The following is a 25,166-nucleotide window of genomic DNA, read 5'->3' as shown; positions in this document are numbered from 1 at the left end:
TATTTAATTGTTCTAAAAACTGAATTGTCTTCCTTACATATAGATTCCAAGAGCATGGGTAAGAAAGCCTCAGGGATGAACATACTCCACCATTCTGTGGAGACTAAATAATAATTATAATACTGAGGAGGCATTCTAGGACCAAAGAACAGACCTGAGAATAGCAGTACTCTTCCCCCCGCACCCCCATCTCTCGTAATCTGACTGGTGACTCTTGGCAGATACCTTTTCACCTCCTGTGGACTTAAGTTCTAGTACCTGATTGAATCTGGAAATAGGAAGATAGGCAATTTTTTCAAGTTCCTATGCAAGAACATGGCTTACATGGAAATGTTTTACATGACTTCACATGTATAAACCAATATCATATTATTTGTCTTCTCAATAGGTGGGGGACTGAAGGGAAGGAAGGAATCTGGAACTTAAAATTTTTTTTAAAAATGCTAAAAATAAATAATTTTAAAAATTCCTACACAAGGAACATTACAAAATACACATTTTTGTAAAAGAGGAATAAGACAGAGGAGTTAAAGCTGAGTTGGAATAATCTTCACAATTCATATATCTTACCAAAGTCTTTTCTTCTTTACAAAAATGACTCCTAGTTCCAAGTAAAACAGAAATAAACTCATGCCAGGAAGATTCCAAATAAATGTTTTATTCAATGGTTTGAAAATTTCTCCCAGACTTCTGTTTTCAATATGGGACTAATAATAAGATCTGTGAGACTGGGTCTACCTAGCTTGCTTAGGATGGAAGTGCAGTGGCAATTCACAGGCTCATCCCCATTACTGATCAGTATGAGACCTTTTATATGGCTTGGCAGGCCTTGCTTCCAAGGGTGTCAGACATTGCGTAGCTTTACCGCAGTTCAGAACTCTGAACTCAAGCAATCCGCCTGATTCATACTCCTCAGACCTAGATCCCTGGCTCTTACTTCATGGGTGCCCCAGGCCCAATCTTTCACCTGTAGGATTAATTAGGCGGCATAGTATGTAGCGCATTGGGCTTGGGAGTCAAAAAGAGCCAAGTTCATATCTGAACTCAAACACCCAAAAGCTGTGTGGCTTAACCTCTGTCTGTCTGTTTCCTCAACTTCAAAATGGGCCTAATAATAGCACCTACCTCCTAGGGATTTTGTGAGGATCAAATGAGATAATATTTGCAAAATGTTTTGCCTGGCACATAGAGGGCACTAATAGAAATACTAGCTTTTATTATTATTATTGTTAAGGCAAAAAGTCTAAAAGGATCTCCAGCCAAATAGAATTCTTTGTACAGAAGCAAATGACTTATCATAGTAAATTAAAAATACCTGAGGAGTCATATCTACAGAGCTAAAAATGTTTACAGCAGGTCCTAAAAGCATTTTCTAAAGCTCACAGTTTGAGAACTGGAAGGGACCTTAGTAGTTGTTGAGCACAAGCTTCTTATTTTACAGATGAGAAAACTGAAGCCCAGAGAGGTGAGATGATAGGTTCAAGGTCACACAGGTAGTAAGTGGCAGAGACAGGGTTCAAACCCAGCTTCTCTGAGTCTAAATTCAATTTTCTGCCATTGTATCGTGCTAAATTCCACAACCATCCCAACCTCATTTTTATAGATGAAGAAACTTAGGGAAAGAGGATTTAAGTGCCTTATATTATTGAATTTCAGGAAAGAAACTAGGACTTTAGACTCAACCAGCACTTCATGCTTTGTCCCTCCTTCCACTAGAAGGACTCTTTCTTATCACCAACCCTACTCAGCACCAATAGTCTCACTATCTCACCTTGTCCAAATGAATCAATGCTCATCTTCAGCGTGTCAATATCACATGTGAACTGGGCTACCCGTCCGAGATCCTCATCATATTTACGTTCACTAACAAAGTGCTGAAAAGAAGGAAAAGGAAAATATTCAGGGGAGATAAACATTTAAAATGGAACCTATTCATTGCCATACAAAGACATAATGAAATTTTGTTTACTATATATCCTTTCTCTGTTTTGCCTCAAAGTTCACAATCTTTAGTAGGAAGAGTAAATAATTTTATTAATTTTCTCTTCCTTTTCTTTTTTCAGTCCTGAACTTAAACACCAAATAAAAATAGCATTCCCATATACACCACAGAACAGGAAAGGGCTGTATATGAAAATGCTAATTTCTACTACGTAGAGCTTGCTTTTCTTTTAAAATACATAATGGATTCAACATATAGATTCAAAGAGTCCTAGTTTGTTTGTGATTCCTTCTAGCTTTTTTCCCATTGTATTTTCATTAAGAGGGTGGGGGAAGACTTTTATCTCTTAATGCCCCCCTCCTTCTCATCTCTTCCTTTCCATTTCAGGAAAAAAAGAAAAGAAAAAAGAAAAAAACAATACCTTCATAACAAATATGCATAGTTAAGTAAAACAAAATCCCATTAACGGCCATGTCCAAAAATGTATCTTTCATCACTAACAGAGGTCTGAAATTGAACTCATTTTTAAAAATTAATTAATTTTGATTAATCAACAATAACTTCCATAAGCTTTTGAGCTTTAAATTTTTCTCCCCCTCCCTCCCCACTTTCCTCCCCAAGATGGCATGCAATCTGATATAGGCTATACGTATAGATTCCTATTAAATATATTTTCACATTAGTCATGTTGTAAGAAAGAATCAGAACCAATAGAAGGAGCCACAAGAAAGAGGAAACAAAACATAACAGAAGAAAAAAAAGAGCAGCTAGTATGCTTTGATCTGCATTCAAACTCCATAGTTATTTCTTTGGATGTGGACAGCATTTTCCATTGTGAGACTTTTGGAGATGTCTTAGATTCTTGCAATTTAACTCATTTTTGCAAAATTCTTAAACAAAGGACAGAGGGTGGTAGGTTGGGGGCTGTGTGGAACTATATATTTTATATGATGGTCAAAGTTCTCAATATGATCATAAGGAAAAGAGAAAGGAGAAAAGAACATAAGAGATTGGCTTTCCACCATTGGTTACTTCTCATTTTTCTACTTTATGGAAGGTGTTAAAATCATCCATTGATTATGTATTTTCCATTTGATTTTACTGCGTAAGTGATTTTATTTTGTAAGTTTGAGCCTGTATTTTATATATGATTCCACCCTGTAAATGATTTTGTTCTGAAACCTCATATAACAAACCTAAGCTGCTTCTTTGCCTCTGAGTGAAGAAACTCATGAGTTCAAAAGCTGTCTTTCTCTCACAACTTAGATGTCACAGTTTATTCTCCCTATTGATCACTGCTAGTTAAAGAAAAACTGAGCTAAAGTTTAGAAGTTCAATACTCTCATAAAACACTCTTAATTTTAAGGTAACTGTTATCATAGCGCCATCTGCAAATCACTGTGTGCCAAGGAAGTTTGTTATCCCTCATAACTTCAGCTCCTGAGAAATTCCATCACATCTGTGTGTTATCCTTGAAAGCACACAAGCTGACCTGGTCCCATCTCTGCTTATCTTTGCCCAGTTAAAGGTGGTCTTGGCCCACCAGGAGCCAGTGAGTCCACATCCCTGGTCAATGGCTTCAGGAAGCAGCTGGGTTCCATAAATCCACAAATCATTTCTCTAAGACAGGGAGGGGTGTGGTCCTAAGCCCATGTGTGTATGCCCACTTTCCTTAATGTAACCAATCATGCTGCCCTCACCTCCATGATGCTGTCAACCCTATAACCAACTGTATTATTTTCTAACCTACTCTGTTCTGTTCTTTGTTCTATACTTATAAGAATGAGTTGCACCTTCAATTCTTTGTCTTTTGGCTAGAAACTGAGGCAGTCATTAGACCCCTTTATTAATAGGTTCATGCCTTGTTAATAAACTGTTATCTTGCTTAGAAAGAACGTGCCTGGGTTTACTTTTACTGAATTTTACTAGCTAGAAGGGAGTCATGGGAAACAGAGGCAGCAAAATAAACTGGGAAGCAGACAAACAGACAGCTATGAGGAGCAGTCCTATTAAGGGATAATTTGGTATATTTTATCAAATTGAGTCTTACTTTTACTCTCTACAAGCCATGGTTCATAAATCTTTGATTTTTTGAGAAGGTAAATTATTTGTTCAAAAAGTAATTTTGCAAATGAGTATAGCTTTTGCTACAAGTAATTCAATCCTCTCAGAAGATTTTTCCCTTGTTCCAGCTATAGCCCTATGGAAACTCAGTGATACTTGAGAAATAAGCCTTGATATGTGAAGGGGGAGTAGAAGGTTTACTTCAACATATAGTTTTAGGTTGCTTGCCATTATGATGGAGCTGAAGACAACCCCTCAAGACAGTTCCCAAATCAAAATCAAACTAGCCTCCTGGGAATCTTTGCTGTAAAATTTAGACCCAAACTTGAATGCTGAATAGCTCAAAAAAGATGTGGAAAAAACCTACATCCCAAACAGAAGACAGTCACTGAAGTGGAACTGACCAAAAGAAGTACTACTGTTCTATTCTGGAAAAAACCCTTCTCTTTCCTTTCCAAAGGAGCAGTTCATATCAACATGCCCAACCAATTTAATACAATAATGGAGCTTCAAAAATGCTGTAATCATTCACAATCTCATCAATGGCACAGATGAGATGTAGGGTTACATCCATTCTAGATAAAAGCCTAGAAACAGATTGGTATCATAAAGAAAAGGGCTTGTGGGTGAGACAAATGGCCATTTACATGTTAGACTTTGTTATTAGATGCTTTCAGCAGAGAAATGCCTTAAATCTATGACGTTTCAGGACATGTGATTGGGCTCTTTTGTGATGGAGCCCTAAAACTGGCAGTCTGACAGGCTAATTAAACCAATCAATAAATCAATAAGCATTCATTAAGCATCTTCCATTAAATACCTAGTATTGGGTACTGTCACACGTGCTAGGGATACAAAGTCAAAATATGAAACAATCCCTGCTCTCAAAGAGTTTACATTCTATTGGGAGGGACACTATCTACATAAATCTGCATATAAAGAATAAATATAAAAGACAAAGCCAAGATAGTGGAGCAGCAGAAAGCAGTACAGCAAGTTCTACCTCTCCTACCCCCAAACTCCTCTAAACAGATCTAGAAAATGCACCAGACTGAATTCTGATGGGGGAATCCAAGAAAGTCACAATGACTCACTTTGCACAGGGAAACAGATAGAGAGAAGTCTGTGGACACTACAGATGGTGTCTGACTGGGAACAGCTGCATGGAGTACTCCCTGCATTGGTAGGGACAGGCTGTGCATGAGGGCAAGAGGAGGCCCAGTACCCATACAGAGGCACCACAACAGGAATGGGTACCATCTGGTAGCTCTGTTGGCCAATATCCAGTTCCAGATCACAGATATAGGGTGGACTGAGGAAGGGACATGTGTGCCTAGGGTTGGCACTCTGGGGGTAAGGAGTTATCCTACATACTAGGTGGTAGAGAGAAATAAGTTCAGAAGAAAGTAGCATTGGTGTTAAGTTCTGACACTAGGAATGGGGGTGGGTGGTGGTGGGGTGGGGTGGGTGGGGGGTGTTTTAGTTTTAGCTTCCACACTAGTCTGAAGCCTGCAGAGGAATAACTGGAGAAGGAATCTACATCAAAGGGGAAGCTACAGTTCTGTCATTCTGAACCTGAAGAGCTTCCCAGCTGGTTGATAGTGACTGAATCCAGCAGCAGTGTCCTGTTGTTCACACCCAAATTCAGGTCAGGAATTTGCAGACTCAAATCAAGGGGGTAACAATCAGACTTTGCCCTGGATCACACTATTTTGAAAGCTTTCAGATAGTCTTAAGCCTGAGCTGTTCCTGAAACTGGAATAACACAACTCTCAATCAATATCCCAAGAAATCAGCAATAGGATCAACCCAGACCATCCCTTCAAAAGTTCATAGAGCCCAGAACTAACATCAAATCCAAAATCAAGAAGTAGGCTGGAAGAATAAGCAAACAAACAAACAAACAAACAAAAAAGAATCCCTCTTCAAAAAGCTGTTATGGTGACAGGGATACTAAAGACACAAATCTAGAAGAAGAAAACCGACTCTAAAACACCTTTAAGTAAAGGCTCAAAGAAAAAACACAGATTTTGCTCAAATTCAAGTAGAATTCCTGGAAGAGATGAAGAAAGAGTTTTTAAAAAAGGTTAAAACGCTTTTATAAATGAAATAAAAGTACTAGAGGAAAAAATGGGAAACGAGAGCTATGAAAGAAAGAATTGGAAAGGGAATTGCCCAAGCAACAAACTCCCTGAAAACAGACTGGATCAACTAGAAGTAAATGACGCCATGAGCAAAAAGAAATGTTAAAACAAAGTCATAAGACTTGAAAAATAGAAGAAAATGTAAGACAAGGCAAAAACAACTAAACTGGAAAGAGACAAAAAATTTAAGAATCACTGGACTATCTGAACATCAAGACCAAAAACAGAACCTAGACATCATATTTTAAGAAATCTTAAAACTATGTGATCCCTTGAGTCAGAGAGCAGAGTGGAAATAGAAAGAATCAATCTCCTGAAAAAACTTCAAAATGAAAACTCCTAGGAACATTATAGCCAAAATCTAGAGCTCTCAAGTCAAACGAAAAATACTGCAAGCAGCCAGAAATAAAGAATTCAAGTACTTAAGGATTTAGCAGCCACCACTCCGGAGCAGAGAACTTAGGTTACAGTATTTCAGAAGGCAAAGGATATATATAGTTATAGCCAAGAATAACTTACCCAGTAAAGCTAAGTATAATCCCATGAGGGAAAAATGAATTTTTAATACAATAAAGGACTTCCAAGCATTGCTGATGAAAAGACCAGAGCTGTATAGAAAATAAAAAGCTCAAACAAGGGAGTTAAGAGAAACTTAAAAAGGTGAACACGAATAAACAACCAGAAGGGACTTAAACTGCTTACATTCTAATAGGGGGAGATGATACATGTGTCCCCTCTGAACCTAATCATTATCAGGGGTCATAGAGGGAGTCTAATTAGACAGGCCTGGCAGTGGTTCTATTATGTCTTGATGATCTTAAGAAAAGAATGGAAAGAGAGAAGAGGAATCCATTGGGGGTGAAGGGTGGGGGAAGGTTAGGGAAATTTATCTCACAAAATCAGGGTGCATCGGTAGACATATACAAAAACAAAGTCGGGGGAATGAGTGTCACTTGAACCTCATTCTCATCTTTTCTAGTCAAAGGATGGCAAAACACACAGACATAGCTGAATACAGAAATTCATTTCACTCAACAGGTGATATACTGCATCAGGAAGGCAGAACAAACCCTAAGGATATACAAAAATATTTATAGCTCTTTTTGAAATCACAAAGAATGGGAATCTGATGGAATACTACTGTGCCGTAAGAAATGATGAAGGGTTTCAGAGAAACCCGGAAAGACTTATATGAACTGCTGCAGGGTGAAGTGCACAAAAACAAGAGAACAATTTATACAGTGACCATAATATGGTAAAAACAAACAACTCTGAAAGAATTAGAGTCTAATCTGTGTACTGACCAACTATGATTCCAGAGGACTAATGATAAAACATGCTACCTATCTCTTGATAAGAGAGGTGAAGGACTTTTATACGTGTATAGAACGAGATGGGTTTTTTTTGGATATGGTCAATGCAAAAATTTGTTTTGCTTAATTATATATGTTTGTAACAGGGGTTTTGCTTTTCTTTTGTTCTCAAATGGGAAAAGGAAAGTTGTAGGGATAGAATATAGTTTTTTGATGATTAAAAAACACACAATTAAAAAAAGGAATAAATATGTATATAATAAACACCAAATACAAGATAATTAGAGAGAGAGGGAACTAGCAGTTGTTGGGGAGGGGGAAGGGAACAGCAAAGGTGTAAAAAGCAGCCTTAAACTACACCTTGAAGGAAGTGAGGGATTCTATAAGGTAGAAATGAAGAGTGAGTACATTCTAAGAATGGGGGATGGCCACTGAAAAGGCACAGAGATGGGGATACCACATGTGAAAAACAGAACAGCCAATTTAGCTGGACTGGGAGTATAGGAAGAGGAATTTTACATATTTCTTAATTTCTTACATATTACATAATGGTGCACATCAGTCCTAATTAAGAGGTAACATTCATTCCCAAGAGGTAGCTGGAAACTAGGTTGATTTCTTGCCATTCTCATAACTGTAAAATAAATCCTGGTACTCAGGTGCGCAAAAGATTTAATGAGGTAAGGGGAAGTAAAGTGAGCTCCATTTGAGGCATTTTTGAGTTCTAAAATACTTAACTGCACAGCACCTACTTCAGTACACCAAAAACTTGGAGAGAAACAGATCCTTAGTGAGTCTGCAGAAATATTTCCAGAAGCTTTTAAGCCATGTAGGAAGAAAAACAGATGAAGCTGCGCCAGAGCCAGATTTTCTTATCTATTCAATTCCAAGGGGGTTTCCATCTTCTCCCAGAGAACTGAATGGGACTGACATGTATAAATGAGTGGGAGAATTTTTGAGAAATTTGCCTGTGGTTTTAGTTGCACAGGAAAAGGTGCAAAATTAAATTAATTTCAGTCAGAAGTAGGACTGGATAAGTAGGCACACTATAGCACTAATTTCCTGAGAAACAAGAGGGGCTTTCATACCCAGAATACCACTTTGTATTTTAATTTACAGAGTCTGTTTCAAAGGCACAACAGCGATAATCTTCCTTTTGAATATTTCAATAAACCTAAAGGGTTGGGAGAGAGCACAGGGGAAAGGTCATATCATACTATTTCTATGTTCTATGACTGGTTGTTGTTATATATTGCTATAGAAAGCTTGCCTCTACAATGGGCCAGGAACCTTCACCAAGCTTTCTTAGAACTCTTGATACCTAGACCAAGAAGGACTGTTCTCTACTTAAGGAACTAAAAGAGAAAGAAGCCTGAACATGGAACCTATGATCTTTATAAACAGATTAGTTAACAAGATACACAATCAGACTTTTTTTTTTCCCAATGATAATCAGTATTAGTTTTCCCCATGAAGTTGAAACTAAAAACCCTACAAAATACATTACATATTTTTGCATAAACTATTTGAGACATCAGCTAGATGGCAGAGTGGATAAAATGCTGGAACACATAAGACAGGAAGACATGCATTCAGATCCTGCCTTATATTTACTATGTGTGTAACCCTGGGCAAGTCCCTTTCACTTCTCAGCCTCACTTTCCTCATTTACAAAACAGGGATAATATAACAGTACGTACCTCACAGGGCTGTTGCGAGGATCAAATTAGATAACATATGTAAAGGGATTTTTGTAAACCTTAGAGCACCATAAAAGTGCCAGCTATTATTATTACTAATAATAAATCAAAGAAATTTATGAGATGGGCAGAAAGAAGTCTTTACCTTGATGTCAGCTCTAAGCTCTACCAATTGTTCCTCTGACATTCGAACAGCCACATCAGTCATCTTCTTGAGCATCTCAGCTTTTTTTTGTCGGCTGAGCAATATTTCCACTAAAGAGAAAAAAATAAAGGTAGGTTGCTAGAAGACTGAACCCTGGAAATTTGGTTCTTTGCAAAACAATATTAGATAAAGGGTTAGCACTCATCTAGATTGAAACACTGGTACCAAAGGGTCCGATGTTCCCAACCCTTCTGAAGGGCTTTTGATGGCAGAAGTTTAACTCTTGGTCTTCAAAAGTAATACTATGTAAACAAACATAAACCAGAATTCCCTCTTAAATTTTGCTCAGAGCCAAATTTAAAGGAATGTCACTCAGCACCTGAGATCAAATTTATACTATGAGGGAGATATAGCAGATGGACAGCCTGTGTGTTGAAATGGTGCTAAGGTAATGGTAAGACATCTCCAAGAAGGTCATCAATAAGCTGAGGGAATGAATGAAAAAGAAAAGCATTTATTATTACTTGCTGTGTGCCAAGCACTATGTTGGAGATGCAAACAGAAAAAGTAAGATTGGTCCTTGCTCTCAAGGGAGCTTATTCTTAAATTGAGGGGGACAACATGAAAGAAAGATCAACTGCAAGGCAGATGGAAAGGTCTAGGTTCAGCAGCAGGGTAGAAGGCAAGGTCTGGAGGTTCTCGGTGGAGCCTGGCTCCCGTTAAGGATTTATGGGACAACTTGGATATGAACTGTCTAGGTTGAGAAGATATAAATGGATTGGGACTTACACTCTTGGAAGGAGTATCCTTATCAATGAGATTATAGATCCACCAAGGCATATGAAACCTCAATGTAAAATTTTATTAAACTTCTGTATACTAAGTATGTAACTTCTCCTTGTTAGTAACAGTTTTCAAAAGTTTAATTAAAAATTACTTACTTGCTTCAGCTTTTACTTTGTCCATTTCGGCTAGTAATGCCACTTCCCGGTCCATTAGGCTAAGAAATGAAAGAACAGAAGAAAAGGTGTGATTAGGAACCTAAAAAATGGAACTAGTGAGCTGTTTTTATCTGACTGGGCAAAAAATAGGATCTGATACCTGGAAGGCATCTCAGTGACCAATCCCCACACAAATTGTCACACAAATCCCCCTACTGTCACATACCCAAAAACAGCAGTCATCCAATAGCCTCTGCTTGAAAACCTACAAGGAGAGGTCACCTCTTGAGGCAGCCCACGACACTTTTAGACAGCTTTAAGTATAATCCTTAGGGTATAATGTTAGAGAGCCATAGCGACCTTGAAACATTACCAACTCTTCTAGCCTGGACATTCAAAGAGCTCTGAATTCTAATTGTATTCTTGTCTAATTCAAAACTCTCCATTGCCCCACAAGAATAATATGATATACTTTATCAAAAGCTTTGCTAAAATCTAGGTAAATGATATTCACAGCATTTCACTCATCTACCTTAATAACCCCATCACAAAAGGAAATGAGGTTAGTCTGGCACCATCGGATTCTGATGAAGCCATCCTGGCTGTTGGTAATCACTTCCCTTTCTCTGTCTTTACCAACTATCTCTTTAATGATCTGTTCTAGGATTTTCCCAGGAATTGAAGGCAGACTCACTGGCCTATATCTCAAAGACTCTGTACTTTTTTTTCCAGGGTGGGGATGGGGTAGGGGGAGGAGAATTAGGACATTTGTTCTTCTCCAATTTCGTGGTGCCTCTCCCATTTTCCATAATCACTGACTGGCTCTGCAATCACATAAGGCCCAGGTGACTTTTAGGTGCTCTCTTACTATATCTTTACTTATCTTGGGCATCAACTAACTCTCTGTTAGTTATTTTTGTTCTTTCATTTCCGGTTCAAAGGTCATTCTTCTTGACTGAAGCAAGTAAGAACTGAGCAGCTCTATCTTTCTTCTGTTGTCAGTTCCCATCATCCTATCAATCAAAAGCAAAGATCCTGCCTCTTTTTTGATCTTCCCTTTTTCTACCAAAACTGATAGGGATACGGGTCTGGACCTTTAATTTCATGGGTCTAGGGAACTTTTGGATACAGAAATTCCCTCTACCAATGCCAGTCAGCCTCTTCTCTGCCCAGTCTTAAAGAGTCTTAGAGAACTACCCAGAGTACAAGAGGTTAAGTGGCTTGCCCAGGACCAGGTTGCCAGGGTGTATCATAGAAGGTACTTGAATTCAAGTCTTCCTGGCTTTGGAGCCAGGTCTTTATCTACCTACATACCATACTTCCCCTCCTAGTACAACTTAAAAACAAAACAAAACAAAACAAAAACCCAACTCTTTTAGCTATTTTAGCTTCCCTTATCAGGCTCAGCTTATTCTGAGCTTCAGCATTTCTACCGTTATTTTTACAGGACCAGGTCATGCTCTTAAATTTATCTTATTACCTGGTCTTGCTTTTACCTCTGTACATTCCTTTTCAAAAACAAAATTCTGTGTTTGTTGTCATGTTTCCTGCCTGTCCACATAGATCTCTTTAGACAAATCCAAATTTCCCTCCCTCATTGGAATTATTTCCCTTTGTGTCTTCAAAATTTCATTCTTGAGCATCTCCCATTACTCCTGAGTTGACTTCCCCTTAAGCATTTTACTCTGTGGAATCCTGTCTGTTTTTCCCCCTGAACCTTCTGAAATCTGTTTTCTTCAAAACTACAGTGCATGTCAGACTACACTTAAATTCTCTTTCACTTCTTATGACAAGCTCTAGGAGGAAGTAGCCACTTCCCCCACTAGGGTTCCCATCACTTCCAATCACACATGTTCCTTCGTGTTACTAAGAACCAGAATTTTTCCCTTGTTGGTTCTTCTATCTTTTGATGGATGAAATTATCATTAAGGCAAGACAAGAAGTTATTAACTACTCTACTTTTGGCAGAGAGTGAGGGGGCTCTAACAGATGTCCAAGTAATTGAAATCTCCCAACACTACTATATAGTGCTTCTGTGAAGACAGGCTTGTGAGTTTCCTAAGTGATTGTTTTTCTCTTTCTGTGCAGGTAGTCTTTATTGTAGGCCAACAAGATAACTTCTATTTCTCCCTCCACTGAACTTTACCCAAATATTCTCCATCATACTTTCTATCTGTGGTTCCTGGGTTTCCTGACATGATTTCCTTAATACAGTGGTAAATCCACCTCTGCGTGTGTGTGTGTGTGTGTGTGTGTGTGTGTGTGTGTGTTTTAAATAAGGTTTACCCATCCAGAGCTATGGTCCTGTCATGGATTTCATCCCACCAAGTGTTGGTAATACCTATGGAGTCAAATTTGTCCTACTGCATCAGAAGCTCTCCTATCTTTTGTCTGTTGCCTAAACTTTGGGTATTTGTGTTTTGACATTTGAGGCCAGGGGTTTTACTATTGATTCTTTTCTTGGATTTTTGGTTTGTGAACTTCTGGGCATCTCAACTTCTATTCCCTCTCTCTCTCTGTAGACACATACATCACACACATATACAAATATACTATTTACGGTATGAAGTTTGGGGGGTATATGTATATAGTAATTTTCCCCCCACATCCTTTTTAAAGTGCTTTTGATTAGATATTTCAGGACCTGCCAAACATATTTTTACTAGCCTTTCTAAGGCGTACTTCATCTCTGGCCAGGAATCTGTCATCCCCACATTTTAAGCTATGCTCCTAAAATCCAAATCTCATTTTCAGATATCACATTCTTATCCAACTTTTCAGTTTCCCAGATCAGTTTTTCTCTCCTTCATCCCCTGTCTTCTATGAATGGGCAACAGTGAGGAAAACACAACTTTACTGGGTTTGATTACAATATTTGTGGAATGCTCACCATATACTTAACATCACACAGAATACATTAAAGATTCAGTCTTACTCCCTCAGCAAAGGAGGAATTTTAAAAAGTTTTTAAGTGAACTAATGAAATTGCTCCTTCTAAGTACTGAAACAGCAAAAGAGATTCAGGAATTCTATCCTTTCATTAAGTTCTATAGCTTTAACACCATAAGTCACTGTTACCAGCAGATGGCAGTAGAAAACTTCAAAACACATTAAAACCTACACTCAAATTCAAAGTCCTTGAGGAAACTCGATATGCACCTGACACATTTTTTTCATCTTATATTTTGGTCTAGAAACTTGACAGCTTTCCTTCTAATATATTTTCAGCAGCCAATACCCCTGCCAGGGCATGGCAATTTCAACCACGATTAGGGTTTGTATTTGTGAAACACACTACAGCATCACCAAACCCAAAGATTTGGTAAAAGTCACTTTGGCTCTTAGATATCAGAAGAGCCAAAGAAATAAACATTGTGCTGGTTTTGTGCTAAGTATTTAACAATCACCTAGAAAAGATGGTGTTAAAGAGCTCTATTTTGATAAGGATGGGGTGTGTGTGTGTGTGTGTGTGTGTGTGTGTGTGTGTGTGTGTGTGTGTGTAGGGAACTGATCAGAAAACCCTTTCTCTCCCCACATTAATAAAATTACCGTATATAAAGGGAAAGCAATAAAGACATGTTTAGACCTTCAATGAAGTCAACATTTCTCTATCTCTGGCGGGTACGAAAAAGTTCTTTGATCAAATTTGATGGAATTAAAGGGCAGCTGGTCACTGACCCTCTAAAGGCTCAGCCATGCCCCAGGTGGTCTTTAAAAAGGAAGACAGAACACAGGGCACAAGCCAGGAGCAGCTCTGGGAGCTGAGAGAGGTTGGGAAAGAACTAGGTCACGAAGCTCAGATGACTAACCTGGGAGCAGCATGAGTACACCATAAGAGAAGAAGGGACATTAGGGGCCTGCAGCACACAGCACATTGTGAGTTGCTTGGGCCTCTACTAGTGTACTTTACATGTGTCAACTCTTCCCACTGACATTGTGTGTAGTTGTAGGTTTATTTATTTTTTTGGGGGGGGAGAGGGATACTTTGTTATAAATGTTCTCCTGACATCTCAGTAAATGCCTTTATTCTGGGCTAAATGTGTTAACTGGCTGTTAAAAGTAAGCACATGTGTTGAGGTTTGCAAGCTATAGTTTTAGAATCACAGACACACAGAGAACCTTATGGTAGTCAACCCTTCTGCCACTCCCCTCAAGGAAACCAACAGACATGTATGAGTTGAGGGGCATAGCTCAGAGAAATGGTACACGGTGGGCACTTCATCTGGGACATACTTGGGCGTTCTATGAATTTGCACAGACCCACCAGAGATTCTCCATCCAGGATTTTCATTTGCAATATTCTGGTTTTACAAAGAAACATGAGAGAAACCACAAAGTGGTTTTTATCTTGTTTTCTTTTCAGACTATAATTTTTTTTAGTGTGTTTGCTTTACAAGTTAGAATAACTGCTTTGAACTGATTTTGCATGGCTGAATGGTCAAGTACTGATATATGCCTTATTAATGCTTGGGCTTAGAAACATACCTACAGTCACATGGAGGACTCTTAAAGAAGTGGTTCATGACTTGGGGACCAAGGATACTGAAAGCATTCTATGAATATTTTGTGAGGTGCTAGAGACACTTTGGGGAGATGCAAAGTATTCACTAAGCAATATAAGGAGAAAGACAAAATCTCATCAGCCTTTTGTCAAGTACCTGAAAATGTGGCCCCTCTTAAAACCTTGAATATTGGTTGTCAGATATTCCATGTAGTTGGTAAAAGCAACTGAATTTTTTTTTTTTAGGCAATTGGGGTTAAGTGACTTGCCCAGGGTCACACAGCTTGTAAGTGTCAAGTGTTTGGTCTGAGTCTGGATTTGAATTCAGGTCCTCCTGACTTCAGGTGCCACCTAGCTGCCCCAGGAACTGATGCATTAAATCATTTTTCAGTCTAGCCCAACAGGCATTTATTAAGTTCCTATGATGGGCAAGGAACAATGTTAAGTGTTTCAGCTACACAGACAAAAGCACAAACCAACCCCTTCCCTCAATGAATATACATTCTCCTAGGGATGGGGACACAACAAGTAAACAGATTAATATAGAGACGAAAGGTTGAGGATGCTCACAGATTTGGAGCTGAAAGGGAACTAAGAGGTCATCTGGTCAAACTCCCCTTTATTTTACAAAAAAGGAAACTGAATTTCAGGGAAGCCAAGTGACTTGCTCAGCACCCTGCAGGGAGAAAGATAGGATGAGGACTCCAATCTAGGTCCTGTGGGTCCAAAATCCAGCATTCTTCCCATTAGTCCACAGTTTGGCTGATTAAGGCAAAGAAATTAAGTCTTATAATAAATCCAGCTTCCTTTGGGAAGACCCTCAAAAGAATTAGAGAACATCAGCAGTCTTAGTTTTTCCATTTACTACCTATGTGGTCTCTATGAAGTCATTCCACTCTTTGAAAATTCACCTGTAAAATGAGGAGGGAGAAGGGTTGAAATGGATGGCCTCTAGGCCAAGATAGGTCTAAATCTATGATGCTATGGATCTAATCCCTATCAGGACCAGGAAAGGTACCCATTTTGAATTTAAACATCACTGCAAACCTAATGATCATTAAGGAGGTTACTGAGGTCAACAGGAAAATGGACACTTAGGCTCTGGTTATATGCAAAAGAAAAAATATTTTTGGCATGTCCACACTGACTGGGACCAACTTCGGCTTATTCAAGATTTTAGCAGCATGCTGTAAGCAACAAGTTGAGTCTTGGCATACCTAACCATTCTGACCATCAATACAGCTGGTAGCAGAGAATACTTACTAAGTGCATATTTCGCTTTGGAATAGATCCAGAGAAATCTGACTATGGCAACTCTCTGGTGCTCTAAGAATGGAAGTACCTGGTAGAGGAGAAGTATGGTAAGAGACAAAGTTGTTCTCACTGCAAGAGTGGATGTGCCACAGAATCCTTCTGACATTTTCAAAAATGGTCAAGAAAGACTGTCTCACTTGTAATGGAAGATGATCTCAGAAACTATCTGAAAGAACCAGTAGTCAACATTATTTCCAAGTACAGCAATCCATATACATTGCCTACGGTGGTAGTATGGGAGAAGACTGGAAAAACCTGGACTTTGAACAAGAGAACTAAAGTGGATCAGTATACTATGCTAAACTATCCTGGATTGCTTGCTAGTTAGCTAGAGGTCTTCCCTCTCAGTTACATCACAAATACTGTGAGACAGCCAAGTTAGATTTTACCAGTTTGAACACACATGTTCCAAGACATCTTGGGGGTTTGTGACACTTTTCAACACCTTATGAAAGAAGGTGATATGGATTTGGTTACACTTAAATGACCTCAGTGTTTTTGGAAGGATAATGGAAAAGCATAAGGGAAAGACTGAGTTAAGTGCTGGACTGGCTACAGAAAGCTGGTATGAACAGATAAGTACCAGCTTTACAGAACCTCTGTCAAGTATGTGGGTCACAAATAGTTTTTCAGCAAAAAGTGAGACCCGATCCAGAGAAAAATTCCTCAGCTGGTCATGTTTCAAGAATATTTGAGATTTTGTTAGGCTTTAGTTGCACAAATTTGCAAAGAGCTATACTCCTATTGTGAAACAACTCAATAATCTTAATAATCAGGAAGAATCAATCACCAAGAAAGGTCAGCTTGGCCCAAAGCCATTTGGAGACTATTAGGAAGGGAAATGCCAACAAACTTTTAAGGATTTGGCAGCAGCCTTACTCATCAGAGCTGAGGCCTTTTGTTCTAAATACTGATGGTAGCCCAAAGGTCTGGGAGCAATGCTGGAGCAAGAGAATAATGGTCAACTAGAAACCTGCTATACTCACCAGCAGAGGACTACTGACAGAGACAAGGTACCCTACACACACACTGGAATTCTTGGCTCTAAAATAGGCTCTTGTTTTCCCTCTCTGTATTTTAATTTGGGGTCAGGGGCTGGGGGTAGCAAGGATGATGCAAAAACAAAGTCACTGTGACATTTAAAAAAATTACAGAAGATAACAGAAAAGAATTCAAAAGGAAATAGATAAGCAAGATAGTTTTGAATGGAATGCACAGAATTTATTACATAATTTTAAAAAGTGAGGCAAAATGAAGATTTGTGATTTTATATAGAATCCTCTTTTGCATTCTACTACGTGTATGAAAATAGTCTTTTTAAAGTCCAGAATTTAAAAAAAAATAAACTAGGCTGTCACTGATAAGTTCAAAGTCTAGGTGTATGGAACTAAATTCCAAGTATGAATGAAACAGATTATTAGTTATTGACATATCTTGGCCAATTGCAAGTTGGATCCTGCAGGGATGGGCAGCTAACTATACTATCATCCAGAAAAGACCAAAGTGGATGCAGATGTTTTTGTCCTACAGGTCACACAGTAAGAAAGTCAAAGTGATACCTGTTGAAGGTGTGATGACTATCAGGAAGCTGGGTTGCAATTACATGGAAATTCAGTAGATAGCTTGGGGTTTCTATCACAAGTCACATTATTAGCATGTCAACTCTCTTGCACTACACATATTCTCTTTGTCTCAGCTTTCCTTAGATGACTGGCAGAGACTATACAGAGAGATGCAAGATGAAGGGGCTGCATCAACTTGGAGAATGGCTGAAGAAGTTATGAATGCGATAAAATACTATTGCACAGTGAGAAATAATGAAGGGAATGGTTTCGGAAAAACTTGGAAAAAACTTATGCGAAGAGAAGTGAGCTGAATGAGAACAGCTACACAGTAACAGCAACATTGTAAAGATAATCAACTCCAAAGACTTGTGATCAGTGCAAGGAACAATCACAATTCTAAAAGATTTCATCATGAAACATGCTATACACCTCCAGAGAGAGAGCTGTTAGACTCAGAGTGCAGGACTAAAGTTTATTTTCTTCTCTTTTTCTTTTTTGGATATAGTTAATGCAGGTATTTATTTTTTGTGACTATACAAATTTGTAACGGATTTTCTTTCTCTTGCCTTCCAAATGGATAGGGAAAGAGGAAGGAGGAGGGAATTTGGAATCAAAAATAAATAAAATTGAATTAAAAACAAGATGAAGGGGTTGACCCTCAGAAACCCAAGTTTCATTCCTTGTAGGGGTATGAAGTCCTAGACTGTACATGGTAAAAGGAAGCAATAGGTGCTGCTCCACGAATTTTTTTCTATGTCCATGAAGGTGGTACATAAAGACTTCTGACATAAGGGTTTCTCCTTTTTCCTGTAATAATTAAGTACTGTATCCTTAGGAGCAAATTATTTCCAACCATCACCTCCCATTCTCTACTTCCTATCCTCTTCAACCTACCTCCACCCATGTTCTGTTCCAACCCTGTCCATCCACTATGACCTCTGAAAATCCTGTTCCCTAATGAGTAAACTTTCTTTCATTCTGGGTCTCTTCCTCTCATACTTCTTCCACCTATTTGTTTTCACTGTGACCTGGCATCCCCCAGACAACATTGCATCCCTGGTGATCTTTTTCAGCACTGACTGTACCTTCACTCATACTCACACTGGTCCTGGAGGGAGACCCAGAATATCCCTTGCTTCCCAACACTTTAAGACTCTTCTTTCAAACCATAACACACAGCTTCTTCTCCTTCTCAAATTCTGCCCCTTACCCTAAAGGACTTCAACATTTATGTTGTACTCCTTCAAATTCTCTAACCTACCATTTCCTCAATCTCTTCATATCTAATGACCTAGTCCTTCACTCTACCTCTTGCACACTAGGGGATGGTCACACCCTAGACATGACCATGACCTCAAAGTATTCTTCTTCCTTAATAAAAAACTGACATTCCTCTATTTGATACAACCTCCTATCATTCTATTTTCTGTCATTACTCCTAGACCTGTTCTTTGCCTTCAGTTATAAACCTCTAATCCCTCCACTTCTCCAAATTTTCTCAGGCCATTATACCTTTGCTCTGACTTTACTGTCCCTTTCCAATCTGAACTCTATATAATCAAGTCACTTACTCTTGAATCTTCACATATTTGTCATACTGTGGTTCATTCCTTGTCAAATCTCAACTCTGAATTATTCCCACCATCTACCTCACATGCTCTTGGAGCATGGAGCTACACGAAACCACACAACAGTGCTGACTGGGTACACCACAAATTTATGCTACTTAACTTCAATTGGGCCTTCTCTGCAACAAGGAAATCTCTTTGATCCCTTCCTAACTTCTTCCCTATCTCACAAAACATATTCCAAATCCAAGCCTTCTGGTTTTTTTCTGAAGCCTACTATACCTCCCTCTCTCCGTATTTTCTTACTTTACTGAGAACATTGAGACCATTCACCATGAGTTTCCTCTTCTTCCCTCTCGCTTACTCCTTAATCCTTGGCAATCTGGCTGCTAACCTCATCACATAACTGAAACTTCTTTTTTTGGTTTTTCTTTCGCATGGTTTTTCCCTTTTGTTCTGATTCTTCTTTCACAATATGAAACTTCTCTTTCAAAAGTTACCAATGATCTCTTAATTGCCAAATTTGATGGTCATCTCAGTTTCCTCTGCTGGCTGATCATCCTTATCACAACTCCTGTGTCCTCCCCCTCCACCCCCAAGGATTTGTTCTAGGCCTTCTTCTCTTTTCCCTCTACACATACTCTTAGTAAACTCCATTAGCTACCATGTATTTAACTATCTCTATATAGATAGGGGCAGTGATGTGGCACAGTGGATAGAGTGTTGGGCCTAGAGTCAGGAAGACCTGAGTTCGAATCCTACTTCAGATACTTACTTGCTATGTGACCCTGGGCAAGTCACTTAACCTTGTTTGCTTTAGTTCCTCATTTGTAAAATAAGCTAGAGGAGGAAATGGCAAATCATTCCAGTATCCTTGCCAAGAAAACCCCAAACAGGTTTACAAAGAGTTGGGCACAACTAACACACAGATAACACTATCTCTGTGTGTGTGTGTGTGTGTGTGTGTGTGTGTGTGTGTGAGACCCAAACCTGTATCACCAATTGCTTACCGGACATTTCAAAGTAGATGTTCCAGAGATGTCTCAAAATCAATTGCCCTCATCAGGCTCTCTAAACAGTTAAGGTGTTACGGGGAAAATATTTCTTAAGGAAGGGTTTTAAACCTGACAGAAAACTACTCTGACCAAGACAGAAACTTTGAAAGCAATCTATTTAAGAAGATATAGGCCATGACAGGAATGACAAAAGTCTAGAACCACAACCACATTCTGCTGATTATGCTCAGGAAGTCAGAGCAGAAATATAAGTGGAGTCAGCATGACGCACTTCCAACGTATGCATACGATGATGCCACAAGCTTCAGACCACACTTGCTTATGTTTGGGTGAGAATTACACTTGTCTACCGATTTGTGCTTTAAAATTTCAAAGAACAGAGAAAATATGTAGACTAATATCCAGGATGTGTTTCAGCTGGGAGATAGGCTAAAGGATGCTTACCAAGTATTTACATCCTAAGCTTTGAAAACCTCTGGTAGAAATAAGTTGCACTGTGGTGCTGGAGTTTGTTGCCAGGATTTCCATCCAGGTGGTTCTGCTAAGAAATCTTAGTGTGCAGGGAATTCATAAGATAGTAGATTAATGAAAGTCTACCCCAGATCAAGTCATAGAGCTTGCCCTTTTAAAAACAGGCCCAGACAATAGTCAGAGTCCTACAAAAACAATGTATTGAAACCACCAATGTCTACTGGGAAAGTGGTTAAACTTGCTGATAATTAGCTAAATAGTTTCTGTGAAAAAATCTGCTCACCTGCTGTGAAGAGACTGCCAGAACTAGGTAAAGTGTTCATGGGCAGCTAGGTGGCACAGTGGATAGAGCTCTGGCCCCAGAGTCAGGAAGACCCAAGTTCAAATCCAGCCTCAGACACGTGACACTAAATGTGTGACCTTGGGCAAGTCATTTAACCCTGACTGCCTCACCAAAAAAAGCTCACAATATGATGAATTTAAGCATTGCATAATTGAGTACTAGTACCTACCAAGGAGACAGGAAACTCAATCAAGCCTATTCCCAAATCCTATGTAGATGATGGGGAGGGGCTGAACCTGTAGGCCCAAACTAAGACTCTGGTTGCAGAGATTCCTAGGTATCAGAAGAATGTGGTAGTGAGTCTGGGCCATTCATAAATTAAATATTGGGGCAGCAGTTCAGCAAGTCATTGAATATTGATAGTCAGGCATCCACAAACTTAGAGAGTCTGCCAGGATTATATGACCAGGGAACAGACTTACTTATGATGATTCAAGAAAAACAGGGGAGATGGTTATTCATGTGGCCAGACAAAACCTGTTGGTGGACTTAAGTGTTTTACTACACCATGAGAGCCAGATATAATTAATTTTGCATATAGTATTAGGAATTCATGTTAGAATGTTATGTTTCACATGTACTGATACATTTCTGTGACATTCTAAGAGGCAACATTTTGCAAGTACTATTATGGTAAGTACATGTGCTGTATTTTTGCATGTGACCCTCACATGTGGTTGATGAGACAAGTTGGTGGTGCAGTGGAGAGTGCTGATCTTGCATTCAAATTCATCCTCAGGTACCAACCAAGCTGTGTGATCCTCAATAAGTCACTTAACTTGTCTTAGCCTCAGTTTCCTTATCTATAAAAAGATTGATAAATAGCACCTACTTCACAGGGCTGTTGTAAAGATAAATGAGGTAAAATATAAAGTGCTTTTCAAATCTTAAAAGCACTATATAAATGATAATGATGTGATTATAAACCCCCAAGTTTGGTATATAAAGTCTACAAGAACTGTGCTCCAATGGACTTTGCTGGTGCTGTTTATTACAAGGCTCTATCTACTGTGCCACCCAGCTACCCCATAAAGTATAAAGCACTAAGTAAATGTTAGACAGAATGAGAATAGTTATAACTCACATTCATATATAAATAAATAGCACCAGGCCTGGAGTCAGGTAGAACCATTTTACTGAGTTCAAATCTGGTCTCAAACACTTGCTAGCTGTGTGACCCTGGGCAAGTCATTTAACCCCATTGCCTATCCTAAAAAAAAAAAAGTTAAGCTCTTTGAGAATAGGAACTTTCTTTTCTATTTCTATCTCCAGCACTTAGCACAGACCTTTGCATACAGTGAGTGCTTACTAAATACTTTTTTCTTTCATTCATTCCTCTTATAGCTTTTATGTTTTTCAGTAAATAGAAAAGTGGTAAAGTTTGGGTCCACTGTTGAATATCACTACCAAAAGTTTGCTTATTGCCTATTAAAACCTTCATTGAGGATAAATTCAATTCATATATAGATGACTTTCTTAAAGATTTTCTATGGGAGAAGGTTAAGCACATAGTTCAGTGGTTGTTTTTATTCTCAGTTGTTCTTTTTTTTTTGGTATTAAAAATAGTCTGAGATTTTTTTTCCATATTTTTTGTTTATCTTTAGATGCCTGGTACATTAATACCTTACTTCTCTTAAAACTGCATACATCCTCTATAGTATATGTATTTGGTCAAAATAAGGTTCTTTTCCTGTCCCTACTGTCTTTAGTGCCATTTTCCCCTCCCCTAAAGCACATTCAGGATTGTGATGTTAGGATCAAAGTATGATGTTTTGCCTCGATGTTGAAAATAATTTGTGTGTGTCTTTTCCATTTTTCTTCTATTTGTTGTCCTCTATCCAATTTTGTTCTTAAATACCCTCTGAGTGACTTTGCTTAGTAAACTTCCTTGTCAAGTTTTCTTTAAACTGGTGTTACCCTACATTGCTTCTCTCTGCTTTATAAGACAGTATTTCCCATAAGCATTCATATCTTTCTTTTTAAGATTTTACTAATAAGTTTATGCTCCAAACAGATGGTGCCCTGGCTGCCATCTGTCCATGGTAAGCAAGTCAAATGTTTGCTGACTGAGGTACTTTCTGGGCTCTTTGGTTATCGTGCTGTGCCAACAGATTTATGTAAAATTACTGTACAAAATTTTTAAAATAAATGGTGATGTTATTTCCATTGTTCATTACTTCTTTACACAATTTCACTGTTCTAATCATATACTGTATCTTTTCCTAATTATAATTTTCCTTTTTCTTGTTTTTTAGCTATCCTAATCTTTATTCAGATAAGTTGGCATTCTCACTGTACAGAGATAGCTGCTAACTCTCCCATCAATAACAAATCTTTTCCCATCCATTAAAATATCATCTATTTTTTTGTGCAAGATTTTATTTGGTGGTCATTACGTCTAGCACCTATGGATCCCTTCCTCAAATAAAATGTTGATATAAAGACGTGGGGCTTCTGTGTATTGTACAAGTCCTTGGCTTCTCACCTTCCACCTTCCTGAACCATACTTTCCCACCTGTTTTTTATCTTTTCTTACTTTTGCAATGAAGTTGCCAAACATCAGAGTGCACAACTTATTGTGAGGGTCTTGCAGGGCTCTTTGCAGAATTTCTTTATCTATTCATCCTCAGTAAAGGTATATAAATAAACTACAATAATTTTCAGTGTGGTGATTTTTCAAATAATTATTATTAATATTGCTATATGAGATGACCAAATAAATTAATTTTCTTGTTGTCTCTAAACCAATTTTACCAATTCCTGTTTTGGCCTACCCTAGACTTACTTGTAAGCTACCCTTCTATTTAGCTACAATTCCCATCTTTTTACTGGTTGTTTTTTTAGTGAGAAATTTTAAGACTCATCTGATTCAGATCCTTCAGCAATATGTGTATTCGCTGGTCACTAAACAAGGATCTAATTTAATATTTATTACATATTTATGTTAATGAATATTTCATATTACTAACAATATACCAAAAGTCATATGTATTTATATAATATAAAATTTATAGATCACCTAAAAACTGTGATTCTTAGAGCCTTCTGCCCCTTCTTCTGTCAATCTGATACTATCAGACTGCAGAAGAGGAAGAAAATGAAATTGAGGTCCATTTTTGTATATTTCTTTGTTTTATGGGTTGCCACGTTAAAAGAAAGTCACCACTGAATGGAGGGTTCGATTTGAGATGTCAGTTCGACTCCTGCCTCAGCCACTTACTAGCTATGCCCATGGGCTAGTTGCTTGTAACTCTGGGCCTCAGTTTCCTTATCTGTAAAACAAAGAGATTGTACTCCACTTCCTTTTAGCATTAAATTTATGATCCTGATCAGCCTTATAATATTTAGCTAGGTTGGCCTCAGAAAGAAGATCTGGTCTGTTTTCTAGGGCCATATTTGAAGCTTTTCTAACATGGCAAAAACTGAATGAGCTTATGTTAAAAATACTTTAAATGGTATGAGAATTAGCAAAGAGATTAAGGCATGGTCCCTGTCATCAAGGAGCTAAAACTTTCTTTTTTGTAGAGAAGATACTAGATCATCAATAAATATGTAAACCAAACAAACAAACAAAAAAACCCAAACCCTAGTCATGATTCACATGTAATTTTCTATTCTAATCCCAACTGGAGAGAACACATAAAGTTGATTACTTTGAGGTTAGTAACACCTTACAAAATGACATAAGAACTCTCAAGATCATCTGTTCCACCAAAGAATTAATTATAAAAAAACCCTGTCATAATCCAAGAGATCTAACCAGAGCATCAACTTAGCAGCCAAGGTACCCATCTAATGCTTCTATTCCTCTTGCTGAATCACCTTAGGATGCAGACACTGTTTCTACCAGAAGATAAGTTTTGCCTTTCAGATGAAACTTGTAAAATATTTATTAGAGGACTTCAACAAATAAGTGAGCTTCTCAGCTTACTGTCATCTGCTCCAGGAAGAAAGCTAAGCTACAGAGTATCACAACATATTTTAATAAAGATAGGGTGTCACACAAAAATATTTACAGCTGTTTTCCGGCAGCAAAGAATTGGAAATTGAGGAGATGCCCATCAATTGGGGAATGGCTGAATAAGTTGTGGTATATGACTGTGTTGGAATACTACTGTGCTTTAAGAAATGATGAGCTA

The 25,166-nt window shown here is 38.3% G+C and overlaps 1 protein-coding gene across 3 annotated transcripts in view; it reads right to left on the bottom strand.

Moving 5' to 3' along the window:
* The window catches only part of SPATS2 (spermatogenesis associated serine rich 2), a 139,109-nt gene that overhangs the window by 2,662 nt on the left and 111,281 nt on the right, over nucleotides 1–25,166 (bottom strand). For all 3 annotated transcript variants that reach the window (XM_078156814.1, XM_020966128.2, XM_078156813.1), the window contains 3 exons: nucleotides 10,250–10,308; nucleotides 9,309–9,418; nucleotides 1,772–1,874 (listed from right to left, as the gene is read on the bottom strand). In XM_078156814.1, coding sequence (XP_078012940.1) covers nucleotides 1,772–1,874; nucleotides 9,309–9,418; nucleotides 10,250–10,308 — 272 coding nt within the window. The remainder of the gene's footprint in view (nucleotides 1–1,771; nucleotides 1,875–9,308; nucleotides 9,419–10,249; nucleotides 10,309–25,166) is intronic.

The sequence above is a fragment of the Phascolarctos cinereus genome, unplaced genomic scaffold, assembly GCF_003287225.1.
Source record: "Phascolarctos cinereus isolate Bilbo 61053 unplaced genomic scaffold, phaCin_HiC Scaffold_1;HRSCAF=81, whole genome shotgun sequence".
NCBI lineage: Eukaryota > Metazoa > Chordata > Mammalia > Diprotodontia > Phascolarctidae > Phascolarctos > Phascolarctos cinereus.
This window is presented reverse-complemented; position numbering and strand designations above follow the sequence as displayed.